At 39.5% G+C, this 13,932-nt stretch overlaps 1 protein-coding gene across 2 annotated transcripts in view; it reads left to right on the top strand.

Annotated features, from left to right (window-relative positions):
* DCHS2 (dachsous cadherin-related 2) overlaps nucleotides 1-13,932 on the top strand; it is a 269,592-nt gene that overhangs the window by 117,693 nt on the left and 137,967 nt on the right. For both annotated transcript variants that reach the window (XM_063638296.1, XM_055276191.2), the window contains one exon: nucleotides 8,446-8,677. In XM_063638296.1, coding sequence (XP_063494366.1) covers nucleotides 8,446-8,677 — 232 coding nt within the window. The remainder of the gene's footprint in view (nucleotides 1-8,445; nucleotides 8,678-13,932) is intronic.

Genomic DNA, 13,932 nt, shown 5'->3' with positions numbered 1-13,932 from the left:
CTTATTTCATTTTGGAGACTTTACTTATATTTTTCACTTACACATTTTGAAGACCTTCCTTGTTTCTTTTTCATCTGCTTACTACTCCTTTGTATAGACGGACCCTACTAACACCCCTCTGGTCTAATCATTCTCTTTTGAAATTAGTGAGAGAATCCACCTATTTAAGCTATGAATTTTGGGGAAAAATGAGTCTAAATATATTGCAAGTAAACATGTAAAAATGAACATGAAGGAAAGCCTTTATGTTCAATAAAATATTCATGATCTGTTTGGTTGGATTTTTGCCAATACCTTACTACGTGGTTTCAGGAATCCCTGACTCTATGTAAGAACATATGTAGGAAACAAAAAATAGGAGTAAACAGAATTTATATTAATTCAAGTCGATGTAATTATTTGAAGCCCAATAGATGCACACCCAAATATTAATCCAAGGCTTTAGAAATGTGTTCTTGATAGATTTTGAGACAATTGTATAATGCCATCCTAGAATTGAATAATGCGTTTAAAACACTACTCTCATGAAAACCACCAGAAAGAATTAGCTGTGTCTTCCAGGCTACCGTCTGCTGTCCACTGTGATCTAAACGAGCCCCTGTTGATTCAACTAGCTCCCAGGTTTTGGTGGCCAGATGCAGGACACAGAGATCCTTGTAGTGGTAGAACTGCTGTCCATCAGGAGAAACAAGCTCCCCTGCAAACACTCATAATCTGTCTGTCACATCAATGCACCACGACAGCTTGGAGAGCACAGTGCCCCAGAAGTGCATTGGGAATTTTGACTTTAATCCAGGTGTCTTTTCTGGTGTTGTAGATATAGAGGTGGTTATATACGCAAGATTTTTTGCTATTAAAATATTCACCTCCAAAAAGGATCAATTCATTGTTTTCAGGATGAGCAGAGAATGACACATTTAGCCCTGGTGAAGGTGAGGAACATGATGTTTCTATAATCTGAGTCTTCTTAACATCTTGTGCCTGGAAATGGGTTATCAGAGCTTCGAGTTTTCCTTCTTCCCAAAGTGCTTGCACACCTTCTCCATCTTGGCTGTGATTTTCTCCTTCTTGCCCTCTTGCCTGTCTTGCAGGTATGAGGCTGAATGGAGATCCAGGCAGGGAGCTGTGTGCAGGAGGGAACCCTCTTGTGAGCAGGTCCCCTCCTGGAAGCAGGACACCTCCTGGAAGTAGGTTTATGTGAAAACGGGGCCTGGCACAATCTCAGGGATGCATTTTAAAAAACAAATTCTAGAAAAGCCTCCATATCACAGGCTTTTAACAAATCCCTAACCTTCACTCTCTACCTAAAACTGCCTCCAGCATTCCTTATGTTTGCCTCAGAATATATGGAGAGCAAGAACATATGTGTTTTCATGTGAGTGTATGTGTATATATACACATATAGTATGTATATATGTATATAAACATATATACAAATATAGTTATCCAGTGTGCAGTGTTTATTCTGTTGACTGCGTAATCCTCATGAATTTCTTCTGTGATGAACTGAGTTTTTACAGGGTGACTTCTGCATCTATCATAATTATTCTTTGCAATATTAATTAGTAGTACATGTCGCTCAGAAACGCATAGTCAAAAAGGTTGGCAAAGAGAAAGATGACAAGGTTGGTAATGACTTAGTAGTCTTCCCCTGAAAGCAATGTAGACTGCATGCAAAGAATAAATTAACGCAGACAGGATATTTTAGGTTTATGTTGTTGGATTCTAGGCCATAATGAATTTATTTAAAACAATAAACTGAACCTTGGCAGAAGTCCTTTAACTTTATATTATTACCTTGACAATCTATAGTTTTTCCTCTGATTCCTTCTCTTTCTAATAAATGTCCTGAAAGCCCTTTAGAAGAAAGTTGCTGAGAACCCATTTGCCGGTGGTTACTAAGAGATTTTTATCTGCCAATAGAAGAATTTTTCTTGTAAAATACATTGATGCTTGTTGCCACTGCTCTACTTATCCTTGTGATGACTGTCAATATTTTTTCAACTGAGTCACTTCTACTCTACTGATATTACTTCTGAAATACTCTGTTTTTACTGCTACTGCTGCTGCTATTTATCTCATAAGTCATGAGAATGCTATAAAATTACATAATGGGACCAAACAATGAATTACATTGGCAATCAAGTGGTCTTCACAATAAAGCTCTACAATTTAATTATTCTATGCTTATATCTAATTTTCCATTTCCTTTTCCCATTCATTTTTACCAAAGAGATTTTTTTGGTGTATATGCTTATTAACACTCTGTCTCTATTTTTTGTTACATCCTGGATTCTGTAGCTGACATATGTGTTTGAGATAAAGCCATTTAAACTCCATCTCACCACTGAAGGTTTAAGGGAGGATTTTGTCAGATGAGCAATATAGGAAGTAAATGGACTGAGCTCTTCACTGTTGTATACATTCATGAGAAAAGTTGGCTACTGAAGTTGTGCTCATAGTTTGTGTGCAATGCAGTTGCTACCAAAAAGTAAACTTGCTGAGTAAAAAGGCACACTCATTTTCATTTTAATAGATTATGTTCTTTCACTTTCTAACAAATGTTCAAATGCTTATTCCTGTCTTTCATTCCCTTCATTACCACCCTTCACCTGTTCGAGGAATGGGCAGTTGCTCCGTCACCCCATTGTCCCGTGTTTTCTAACTAAATTGTCCGGACCATATCTCAGATTTCCCACAGTTCTTTAATCTATGACCAGGATGTATCCCAAAATATCTTCAATACTCCTTTACCTCCTTCTAATCTCTAAAAGTTTAAGCGTCCCAGCCATTTATTATTATCCATATTCTCCTCCCTACCCTGCCCAGTTCATCCCTTAATTTGAATCAGTCTCCTTCTGATGTGGTTTGGATCTGTATCCCATCAAGTCTCACGTCAAATTGTAATCCCCAGTGTTGGAGGTGGGGCCTTGTGGGAGGTGTTTGGATCATGGGGGTGGATTTCTCATGAATAGTTTAGCACCATCCCCCCTTGGTACTGTTCTCCTGATAGTGAGTGAGTTCTCATGAGATCTGGTTGTTTAAAAGTGTGTAGCAACACCCTCCACCTCCGCCTTCTCTCTTGCTCCTGCTCCTACCGTTTAAGATGTCTTGCTCCCCTTTGCCTTCTGCCATGATTGGAAGCTTCCTGAGGCCTTCCCAGAAGCTGAAGCTGCTATGTTTCCTGTTCACCTGCAGAACCATGAGCCAATTAAACCTCTTTTCTTATAAATTAATCAGTCTCAGGGTTTTTTTTAATAGCAATGTGAGAATGGACTAATACACCTACCTGCCTTCTCTGCCCTTTGAAATGCTTCTACCATGCCCTTTGAAACTCATGGTCCATTATTTGGCAAACTCCTTTATGAACTTAAGCTGGTCTCTGATTGTTCCTTTAACTTTCGGCCCTGATTAAAACAACCTACCCCCCGAGGATATCCATTCCTTTCTGCACTTTCACAAGGAAGCCCATGGTGCACCAATCACAAGCTGGCAGGAAGTGAGTTGGGTGCCCTTCTTGTTGCCCAGGGCAGCATCCAAATAATTTCTACTCATTTCTCCATCAAAAACGAATCCCTTTTGAAGTTCATGTTGTCTGACTATCCCATAGATACTTCTCCTCTTTTTTTTTTTCTGTCATGATTTAAACCTCCTTATCACTTAGGATTTTCACACTTTGTTCACAGTCTTCCTCTTCACCAGTTTCCTCATCATTCTGGGAGATTTTACTCTTCATTTGCTGAACAACCCAGCACCCTGAGCCTCTCAGTTCCTTGACTTTCTCATTTCCAAGGATTGTCACCAGTAATTGCACAGCTTTGACATCTTGGCTTCAAGCATGCTGTATCTGATCAACATTTTTATCTTTCTGTCTAATTTACAGTAGCACGTCCACTCTAATCAATAATTCTTCTCCCATGTTAAGATCATTGATTTGTTACCCATCACTAAAGTCACTCAGTTGCAAACTCCCTTTAGTTTCTCCATTCAATAGAACTCTCCTGGTAAAACCCCAGCCCTATGTAAATCTGACTCTGCATTTTCTGCCCTTCCACCTCAGCAGCTAAAGTACTTGGAGAAAAATAACAAGTCTGCTTGAGAGAGGAAGGTCTTACCTTCCTGCCACCAAATCCACTAACCTACCTGTATATCAGCTCACATTCTTTGCTTTCTTTTCTGTTATCTTTTTAGAGATGTCCCTGCTTGCATCAAAAGCATATCTCTCTACTGTTTAGGGTCCCATCCATTCTGGCTTTCTTACAGGTAACATTTCTATAATGATTTTCTCTTTTTTCCTGCATCATTAATTTATCAAGTTCTTTTGGATGACCCTCATAAGCATACAGGGCATAATAATAATCTCTGTCTTAAAAAATACTCTGGATTCCTTTTGATGTCATGTACCTTTTCAGAAAACCATTTTATTCCTCTTCTTTCCTTCACAACAAGTCTACTAAATTAGTTGTCTCCATTTCCTCACTTTTCAGTCTTTATTTGATCTATTTTTCCCTCTCTACCTGTTCTATAAAACTGCTTTTCTCTACGTGGTTACTGTTGTGCCATAACCTGGGATTCTTTATTTATTTTTATCTGATTCATCCTCTCAATAAATTTGAAAATATTCTTTAGATGCTGCTTCTTTTGGATTTGGTGATGTCACAACTTATGTTTCTTTTTTTTCCCCTTTAAGAAGCTGGAACCTCATTTCCTTCCACCTTTGTTTATTGAATCATGAAATATAGACTGGAGTTCATTGACATAGAAAGCTCACTGGAATGAAACTACAGCTCACAAGAGCTGAGAGATGTGAAGGAGAGATGTTATTAATATTCTACTATTCAGGAGTCCCAGAAGGCAAGAACAAAGAGAATGGAAAGCAGACAATTACCGAAGTAGAAGTAACAGTAGAAAATGTTCCCTACCTGCTGACTGCCCTAGGCGACCCTCCTGCCTCCAGTATTATATGCTTTCGAGCTTGGAGCTTTCCCAAACTACTTTCATCTTTTACAGTATAACTTGAGGGAATTGGGTTTCCTACCACAATCCTCACAATTAAATGCTTAAAATGAAATTAAAATGCCACATGAATCATTGGTGGAAAAAGAAAGGATACGACAAAATTAAGACATATTCATGCATGGAATTTATGGGCTGTATTAGCTACCTATTGCTGTATAACAAATTATTCCTGAACCTAGCAGCTTAAAATAGCAAACATTCATTATCTTACATAGTTTCTAAGGGCCAGGAACCTGCAAGTGGCTTTGCTGGGTGGCTCTGACTCAGTCTCTCATGAGGTTGCGTTATCGAAATGGTTTCCATGAGCTGGACAGAAGTTTAGCTACACAGCATTGGGAAGTGCACACTCTAAGTGGATGGAGAAAATTAGTTTAGATCAGCTATTCCCGCACTGTGTTCTGTGGGAAACTGGTTTCCCAACATGTTTCTTTCAAAGAGCATTCTGGGGCCTAAAAAGAGTGGGGAACACCTCAGAACTCACTCCCTCCAGAAATGTACATGCAAAAGGCTCTGTGAGAAGTTCTGAGGCATAGAATGCATCCACTTAACTTGGTGAATTCAGCATTTTCCCACCTTTTTGTCTGAGCAACTTCTTTATTTTTTTGTAAAGATGCGTCTCTTCTTCCCTATCCCAGATACCTCTTTCTAAAATCTAGATTTGATCTTGTCATTTCATTGAGGACAGAAATAGTTGTCCCATGTGGGTGTTTAAGAAGACAACATTAGACTTCTGTCCTTTTACACTTTATTTTTCTGATATTTGTAATATAAATAATACATTAGCACAGTAAATGTATATACAGTTTATTAACAGATAAAAATATATATTAAGAATATGCACATCACATTTTAAACTGATGGAGTCTATTGCTGTGTAGAATAAATCTGTCCTCCTTAGCACTTAAATCAGGTGAGAGGAATCTGACTGCCAAGCCTGTCCTCTGGATTGTGCCCAGCCTCTGTCACTACACACCCAGCCCTCTCTAGCCCCACTAGTGTGCTTACCCTACCGGCAACAAAAATGTATTGTTGGCCAGGCACGGTGGCTCACGCCTGTAATCCCAGCACTTTGGGAGGCCAAGGTGGGTGGATCAGCTGAGGTCAGGAGTTCGAGACCAGTCGGACCAACATGAAGAAACTCCATCTCTACTAAAAATACAAAATTAGCCGGATGTGGTGGCGTGTGCCTGTAATCCCAGCTATTTGGGAGGCTGAGGCAGGAGAATCACTTGAACCCGGGAGGCAGAGGTTGCGGTGAGCCAAGGTCGTGCCATTGCACTCCAGCCTGGGCAACAAGAAAGAAACTCCGTTTCAAAAAAAAAAAAAAAACAAAACACCAAAAAGTATTATACGTTTTCCACTTTGTGCATCTAACATTTGCTTATTTTTTATAGCATTGCCTGATTTAGGATATTTGTTCTTAAATATCTTAAGCTGGGGCAATATTCATTTCTTCATATTTTCCCCACTTTTTCATTTTCATTACTTCTCTTATCTCAACCCTAAGTGACTTCTTGAATTTGAGGAGAAATGAAAGAGGAAGGGGAAAGGAAAAGGGAAAGCAAAACTGAGAAGGAAGGCAGTTTGGAGCAGCAACAGGGTCTGTGGCAGAGGTGAAGGAATATTTTCTATAAGCTTATCACCAGTGTGCTGTCCCCTCTTACTACGTCGAACCTGGAGACATACAGGTTACTTAGGGTGGCTGCAGATGTAGGGCCACCCTGCATTTTAAGCATAAAGGCCAGATGGGTGAACTTGCATTGTTCTTTGTGGAATCATAACCAGCCCCATTTCTCCTATTCTAATTGATAGCCAGCATGGCTCTGGCACTTTATTCAACTCAGAACATGGAAAATCAGACTATTTCTAAATTATTTCCGCATCATTTTTTAGTCCTCAAAGCCTGGAGTACAAGGGACCTCAGAGCTCAGAGCTCAGAGCAGAACAGCCATTTCTGGGTTTGTCTTACCTTCCTCCCAAACAATCTTCATTCTTGCCCTCCGTCCCTCCCTCCCTATCAACAAGTGCTTCCTCTCTGTCTGCATGGCAGCAGTTCTCCCTTTGTCTCTTGCCAAATCTTCTTCCTCCTTGTCCTTTTTCCTCCTTGCTCTATGCCTCCCTGCCAGAGCAGAAAAAGGAAACAAAAAAAGATGAGGAGGGGGAGGATACATGAGTGAGAAAACCCAGGCTGTTGTGACTTACCAAGGATTTTTGTCAAAGATGAAAGTGTCAAAATGTACCAGATAGAAACAGAAAATGGTGCTTTAAAGTAGGAACATGTGTTTTACTTTAGAAAAGTAAAAACGGCAGAGGATTATTTTCTTCTATTTCATTTGCTCTCTTTCTCCTTGATTTTAGATGGAGGCAACACAAAATAAGCAGTATGGGATCCACCTCTCACTACTTTAGGTGCTGTATCCCCTTCTAAAACTTGAAAAATTCAGAATCCCCAAACAAATCTGGCCCCCAGGATCTGGGATGAGTACCTGCACTGCTCCTGTCATCCTTCAGGCCCCATCCACTCTGGACTTGATTCAAAGAGCCTCCTCCTGCCTGTTCTCCCTCCTTCCACCGTGCTGCTCTTCGGTCTGTTCTGAACACTGCAGCTAGAGCAGCGTTAACATCTCGGTGAAATCAGGCCACTCTTGTGCTCAAAGCCCTCCAGTGGGGAAGAACCATGTCCTTCCAGAGACCTGCAGAGGTCCCTAGGACTCACTCCTGCCTCTCTGACCTCAGCCCTTCCTGCTTCATTGCTGCGGCTCAGCAGGCCTGAGAGGCACACCACGTTCCTGTCTCAGGGCCTTTGGCTCTGCTCTTTCCTCTGCCTGTTATTCTTTCCTTTCTGGTAACTGAAGTCTAGCTGCCTCATGTGGGTCGGTCTGCACACCAATGGTACCTTCCTAGTGAGGGCCTCACCAGGGCACCCCTCCGCCCATGCTCCCTCACACCTTCTTCTTAGCACTTACCAGCATTCATTTAAAAATTATCTTAGGGATAAAAGTGATTTTGATTTCTTTTTGGACATCAGGACAACTTTCCTTGAATGTATTTGGCCTCTACTCTGAAATTTTTGCCTCACAGCTGCTCTAAGTGGAAATCTCATTCCATGCTTAAGAATCAGCAGTGAAGTGTACATACCATGCTATTACCTATGAATTCATACATCAAGGTCGAAAATAAAATGAATATATAGACGTGTTTGTTGGTGTGTGTGTGTGTGTGTATGTATATATACACACTCTTTTGAAATGACAAAAAGTGTATATATGGGGGTGTGTGTATATGTGTATACATACATATACATATACACACCCCCACATATTCAACTTCTGTTGTTTCAAGACTATTGTAGGGCCATTGTCAATTATTCTACATCCTAGTGTTCAGCAAAAGCCCATTTGTAATCACCGCTCATTCATCCACCAGGGTGGGCTAAGTGCCCAAGCCTTTGTTCGTGTGGACCTGGAGGACGTGAACGATAATCATCCCGTGTTTAACCCGTCAACCTATGTGACGAGCATCAACGGTGAGACCCAGCCAGGCACCGAGATCATCAATGTTCTTGCCACTGACCAGGACTCTGGGATATATGGGACAGTGGCTTATGAGCTTATTCCAGGAGATGTGTCATCCCTTTTTACCATTGATTCCACCACAGGTATGTGATCTTGGAACAGTTTTCATCCTTTGGCTATAAAGTTTCTGCTTAACTATTTAACAGCCAGAAAATTAGAAAAAGTGACATTTTTTTTCAATAATGGGGGTGTTGCAGGACTCACTTAACCTTCTAGTAGACACTGAAGTATATTGAAAATGGCTGAGGCTTTGTAATGGGTTAGACCTGGATCTGAGTCCCAGCTTTGCCTACTACTGATCTTGTGGTCTTTATTGGCCTCAGTGTCCTTACCTTAAAAGTAGTGTTGGCCGGGTGCAGTGGCTCACGCCTGTAATCCCAGCACTTTGGGGGGCCCAGGTGGGTGGATCACGAGGTCAGGAGTTCAAGACTAGCCTGGCCAAGATGGTGAAACCCTGTCTCTATTAAAAAAAAAAAAAAACAAAAATTAGCCGGATGTGGTGGTGGGCGCCTGTAATCTCAGCTTCTCAGGAGGCTGAGGCAGAGAATTGCTTGTACCCGGGAAACCAAGGTTGCAGTGAGCTGAGATCACGCCACTGCCCTCCAGCCTGGGTGACAGAGAGACTCCGTCTAAAAAAAAGAAAAAAAAAAAGTAGTGTTATCTGGGCTCTGTGGCTGACTCCTGTAATCCCAGCTACTTGGGAGGCTGAGGTGGGAGGATGGCTCGAGGCCAGGAGTTTGAGGCTGCAGTGAGCTATTAAGCTATGATCAGGCCACTGTCCTCCAGCCTGAGTGACAGAGCAAAACCCTGTCTCCAAAAAAAAAAACAAAAAAGTAGCACTGATAATACCTATGTTACAAAGTTTTTGTGAGAGAACTAAAGACAGTAATTTATGTAGAAGTGGTTGGCCAGTATTTACCTTGCAGATGTTAATTTCCCTTTATTTGTATGATCATGCCATCTGAGGGTGACTCACGGGTGACTGAGCCTCATTTGGATGTTTTAGTAGCTAAGATTAGTGCAAAGACATTTGTACAGGCGTCCAAAGTAGATCCTTTTCTTTGTACTAGGTCTGGCATTCCCTTAGTCTCTTTGGGTTTTAGTTTCCTTGTTTTTAAAATGATACCTAAAGCTCCTTTTAGTTCTCTACAATGGTAATTGCATATCTGCCAAAGAATCCCAGTGGGCAAGCTGTCTTTTAGAAATAATGAATATTTAAGAAGTTACCTTCCATTTTCTATTCATTAGCTTGTTGCTAACAAAATAATGGTTTAAATATTTGATTATAAGAAAATAAAAAATTTCAAATATATAATATGACATTACAATACTTTTGAGATACTTAGAGATACTCTGGTCCAAAAATGAGGCTGCAAGAAAAGGAAAAAAAAAGAATTTTTTTCTTTTGCATTTTTCCACCTGATCCAAACAATGGGTAGAATGTGTTTCTATTGTAATGATAATGATAATGTCAGATGCTACACTAGACATTTTCTGTACATTGTCTTATTGGATCTTCACAACATGCTTTGTAATAGCCATATATGGTAGAAACAAATGATAATTTACACAGGAAATTTAATGTGCTATGTGAATGTGCCCTCTCACCCAGCCCCATTAAGTAGAGAGCCGCTGCTTCTGCCTGGAAACTGTGCTTTGTCTGGCTTGTGCAACTGGCCAGGGATTAATTGTTTATACTGGCAGTCTTTGTAAGGCAAAACTTTCCTTGCTCAAAATAATACACTGATGTGGCCCCTTTAACATTTCAAAGATCAGAAGAAAATACTTTTGTGGGAAATTAGTCTGTTTAATCTCAGCTTTTTCAAAATTCATCTTAACTGAGGACTTAACTGCCCATCAAATCGTCAGGCCCTCTAGGGCACTAGCACTGCCAAAAATATATAGGTCAGCCAGTAATCAGGGCACGGGATCTAAAAGCATTTAACAGATTGTTTTAAAAAGACATTCACACACTCATCATTCAGTCTTCCCTGGAAGATCTGGAAGAATGAGCTATACCGTATTCTGTTTTTAGAAGAGATCTCTCTTGCTGTCTTGGCCGAAGCCAGACTCATGCTCCCCTTCCTGGCAGCGACTATAGCACAAATGCCATTGTTAATCGTGGAAAACACTCTGTGTGGGTCATTATCTTAGGGAACTTTCATGGAATTTTATTTTTAAGCAAAGACCAAATTTATATGGAAATAGCTTTGGGTTGTTATTGTTGGCCGTTTTGATACCCGCATATTTAGATTGAAGACATTTCTCAGTCAAATAGTGCTTGGAATTTTGTCGCACTTAATCATAACTCATGAGAAATTCATGAGGACTGGTAGTGCTTTACTTTAACCTTTAGAGGAGAATGAAAAAGCATCGTGACTAGCTATGGGAAAAAGTTGTCTGGTGAACAGGCAGTCCCTAAGTTGAATGGTTGAGTTCTGAAAGTTCATCTGTTGGTTGACAGCAACTGAGAACACATTGTATATAATTATGGCGTATAAGGTGATGTTTTGATGTGTGTATATTGTGAAGTGATTAAATCAAGCTGGTTAACATATCCATCACCTCTCACACTTAGAATTTTTTGTGGTGGGAATATTTAAGACCTACTCTCTTAGTAATTTTCAAGTATAGAATATATTATTATTAATACATTATTATTAATGCTATAAAATAGATCTTCAGAACTTACTCGTCCTGTCTAACTGAACCTTTGTAACCTTTGACCAACATCTCCAATTACTTCAGCCCTTGGCAACCACCATTCTACTCTCTGTTTCTATGAGTTCAATATTTCTAAATGCCACATGTCAAAGTGAGACCATGCAGTATTTGTCTTTCTGTGCCTGGCTTATTTATTTAGCATAATGTTCTTGAGGTTCATCCATTATTGTCACAAATGATAGGCTGTCCTGTTTTAAGGCTGAATAGTACTCTATTGTGTATATATACCACATTTTCATTATCTATTTATCTATGTATGGACCCTTTGGTTGATTCTATATCTTGGCTATTGCGAATAATGCTGCAATGAACATACTAGTGCAAATATATCTTTGACATACTGATTTTTTTTCCTTTGGATATGTACTGAGAAGTAGACTTTCTGGATCATATTTTAGTTCTATTTTTAACTTTTAAAGGAACCTCCATACTGTTTTCCATAAGGACTGTAACACAGTTTCCGTACAAGGATGTTCTCAAAGAATAGAACAAGAAGCAGTATTAGAATATACAGTTGACTCTTGAACAATGCAGAGGGTAGAGATGTTGACCCTCCATATAGTTGAAAATCTGTGCATAACTTCTGACTCCCCCAAAACTTAACTGCTAATAGCCTATTACTGACTGGAAGACTTACCCATAACATAAATAGTGGGTTAACACATATTTTGTGTGTTTTATGTATTATATACTGTATTCTTACAATAAAGTTAGCTAGAGACGGGAAGTTATTATTAAGGAACTCATCAAGAAGAGAAAATATATTTACCATTAAGTAAAAGTCTTCATCCTCATCATCTTCATGTTGAGATGGCCGAGGAGGAAGAGGGAGGGGAAGGGTTGGTCTTTCGGTCTCGTGGGTGGCGGAGGTGGTAGAGACGGAGGAAAGGGCAGGCAGGAGAGGCAGGCATACTTGTAAATGTTATTGAAAAGTATCCGTGTATAAGTGGACTCACGCAGTTCAAATCCATGTTATTCAAGGCTCAACTGTAGTCTTCCTCTTCTGGATATTTTCTTTCAGGAACCTACATAAAGCTGGACTTTCTTGCTCCTATCATATGGCTGGTCTTTACAGAGGCTGCCAGTGTAAACACAGTCCTAAGAAAGTGCCCCTATCATGTATTTATGGAATAAATGAATAAATAACATCTAGAAATATTGAAAAAGTACCTTAAATCCTTCCTACAGCCTCTTAAAAATTGCATGGGAGTTTCATTGATATATGGAGCAAAACTTTATTTAAAATCCTCTTTCTGAATCACAGCATGGTAAGTTACTCCATGGCCTATCCCCACGTTTCCTCAAAACTCTCCCTAGACTTTCTCTCCAGCCTGCCTGTGCTGGCACTTTACTTTTTCTTACCTCCCTTTGTCTCTGGGTTTATTCTTTTCTCTTCCAGAATAGCTCTCTGCCCTTGACAATGGGAATTGTTCAACCTAGTCTCAACACTTTTTAATTTTCCTTTTTCTTTTTTATCCTAAGTTCTTATATAAGCAGGTTGACATGTTGTATCATATGAGAAGAATATTGAGAATTGATGAGCCCATTTGTACATTAATACTTCTTCCTGAATTACTCTAGAATTCTCTCTTAGAGATATTCATTTGCACACTGGTTCATTCATTCTTTCATTTTGATGCTTTCTCTATCAGACATGCTATTTTATAAACTTACATACTTTCTGTTATAGGCTTGTGTTTTCCTGAAGACAAAAGATTTCTCATTGATCTGTTACACCACAACCAAGACTCATGCATTAAAAATAGAGCTCTTTGACTTACTGTGTTCATCTGGTATGAGAAATGTTTTGGAGAAAACTAGAAGGGGGTGTGGCGATGTCATGGTTGTTTTCTCTTGTGGGTTTATCTTCCTGTTCTGTTTCTGGTTTTCTGGGTTTGTTGCTGGTTCAAAGAACATTTTTGTAAAATGTGCTTAGACGCCACGAGAGAGATACTGAGTTGATCCTTCATTTCTCTTATTCTTAGTTCACTGGCTTTCTTTAATGTGGGCACAAGGCAGACCACACTGTTTTGAGTTTTAACGGGAAGAAACACAAGAGGCATATTTATTAATAGCACTTTTTTCATGTATTTTTAATCCCATTTTGTGAATTATATGTAGCTTTCTTCCTCCATTGTTTGAAGTGCTCTCTTTAGTAACATTAAAAGAACATTATTTAGCTTTGTGGTTTGTCCTATTTATTCTGTAGTTTTACACTGGAAGAAACTACTTTTTTTTCAACTTTTATTTTAGATTCAGGGGATACAGGTGCAGGTGAGGTTACCTGGGTATATTGCATAATGCCAAGGTTTGAGGTTTGAGGAATTCAGATCATTTTAAGGCAACAGGCAGGTTTCAAACTTTTGTGTTGGTTATTTATTTTCATCCCAAACTATCTCTTTTATTCAGGCAACCTTTGGTTAAATCTTGTGGTTTATCTCTTTTTTTATAGAAGCATGTTAATGATATAAATGCAAATCAATAAAAGTCATAAACAGAATGTAGCTTATCTATTCAAGGAATAAATGGAAGCCAGTTCATCTGTTCAATACATATTTATTCAGCGCTTATGATGTGGCAGGCTGTGTTCTAGGTGTTTGGGATACATCAGTGA

This window comes from Symphalangus syndactylus, chromosome 4 (genome assembly GCF_028878055.3).
Source record: "Symphalangus syndactylus isolate Jambi chromosome 4, NHGRI_mSymSyn1-v2.1_pri, whole genome shotgun sequence".
NCBI lineage: Eukaryota > Metazoa > Chordata > Mammalia > Primates > Hylobatidae > Symphalangus > Symphalangus syndactylus.
The sequence above is the reverse complement of the archived record's forward strand: the minus strand, read 5'-3'. Positions and strand labels throughout refer to the sequence as shown.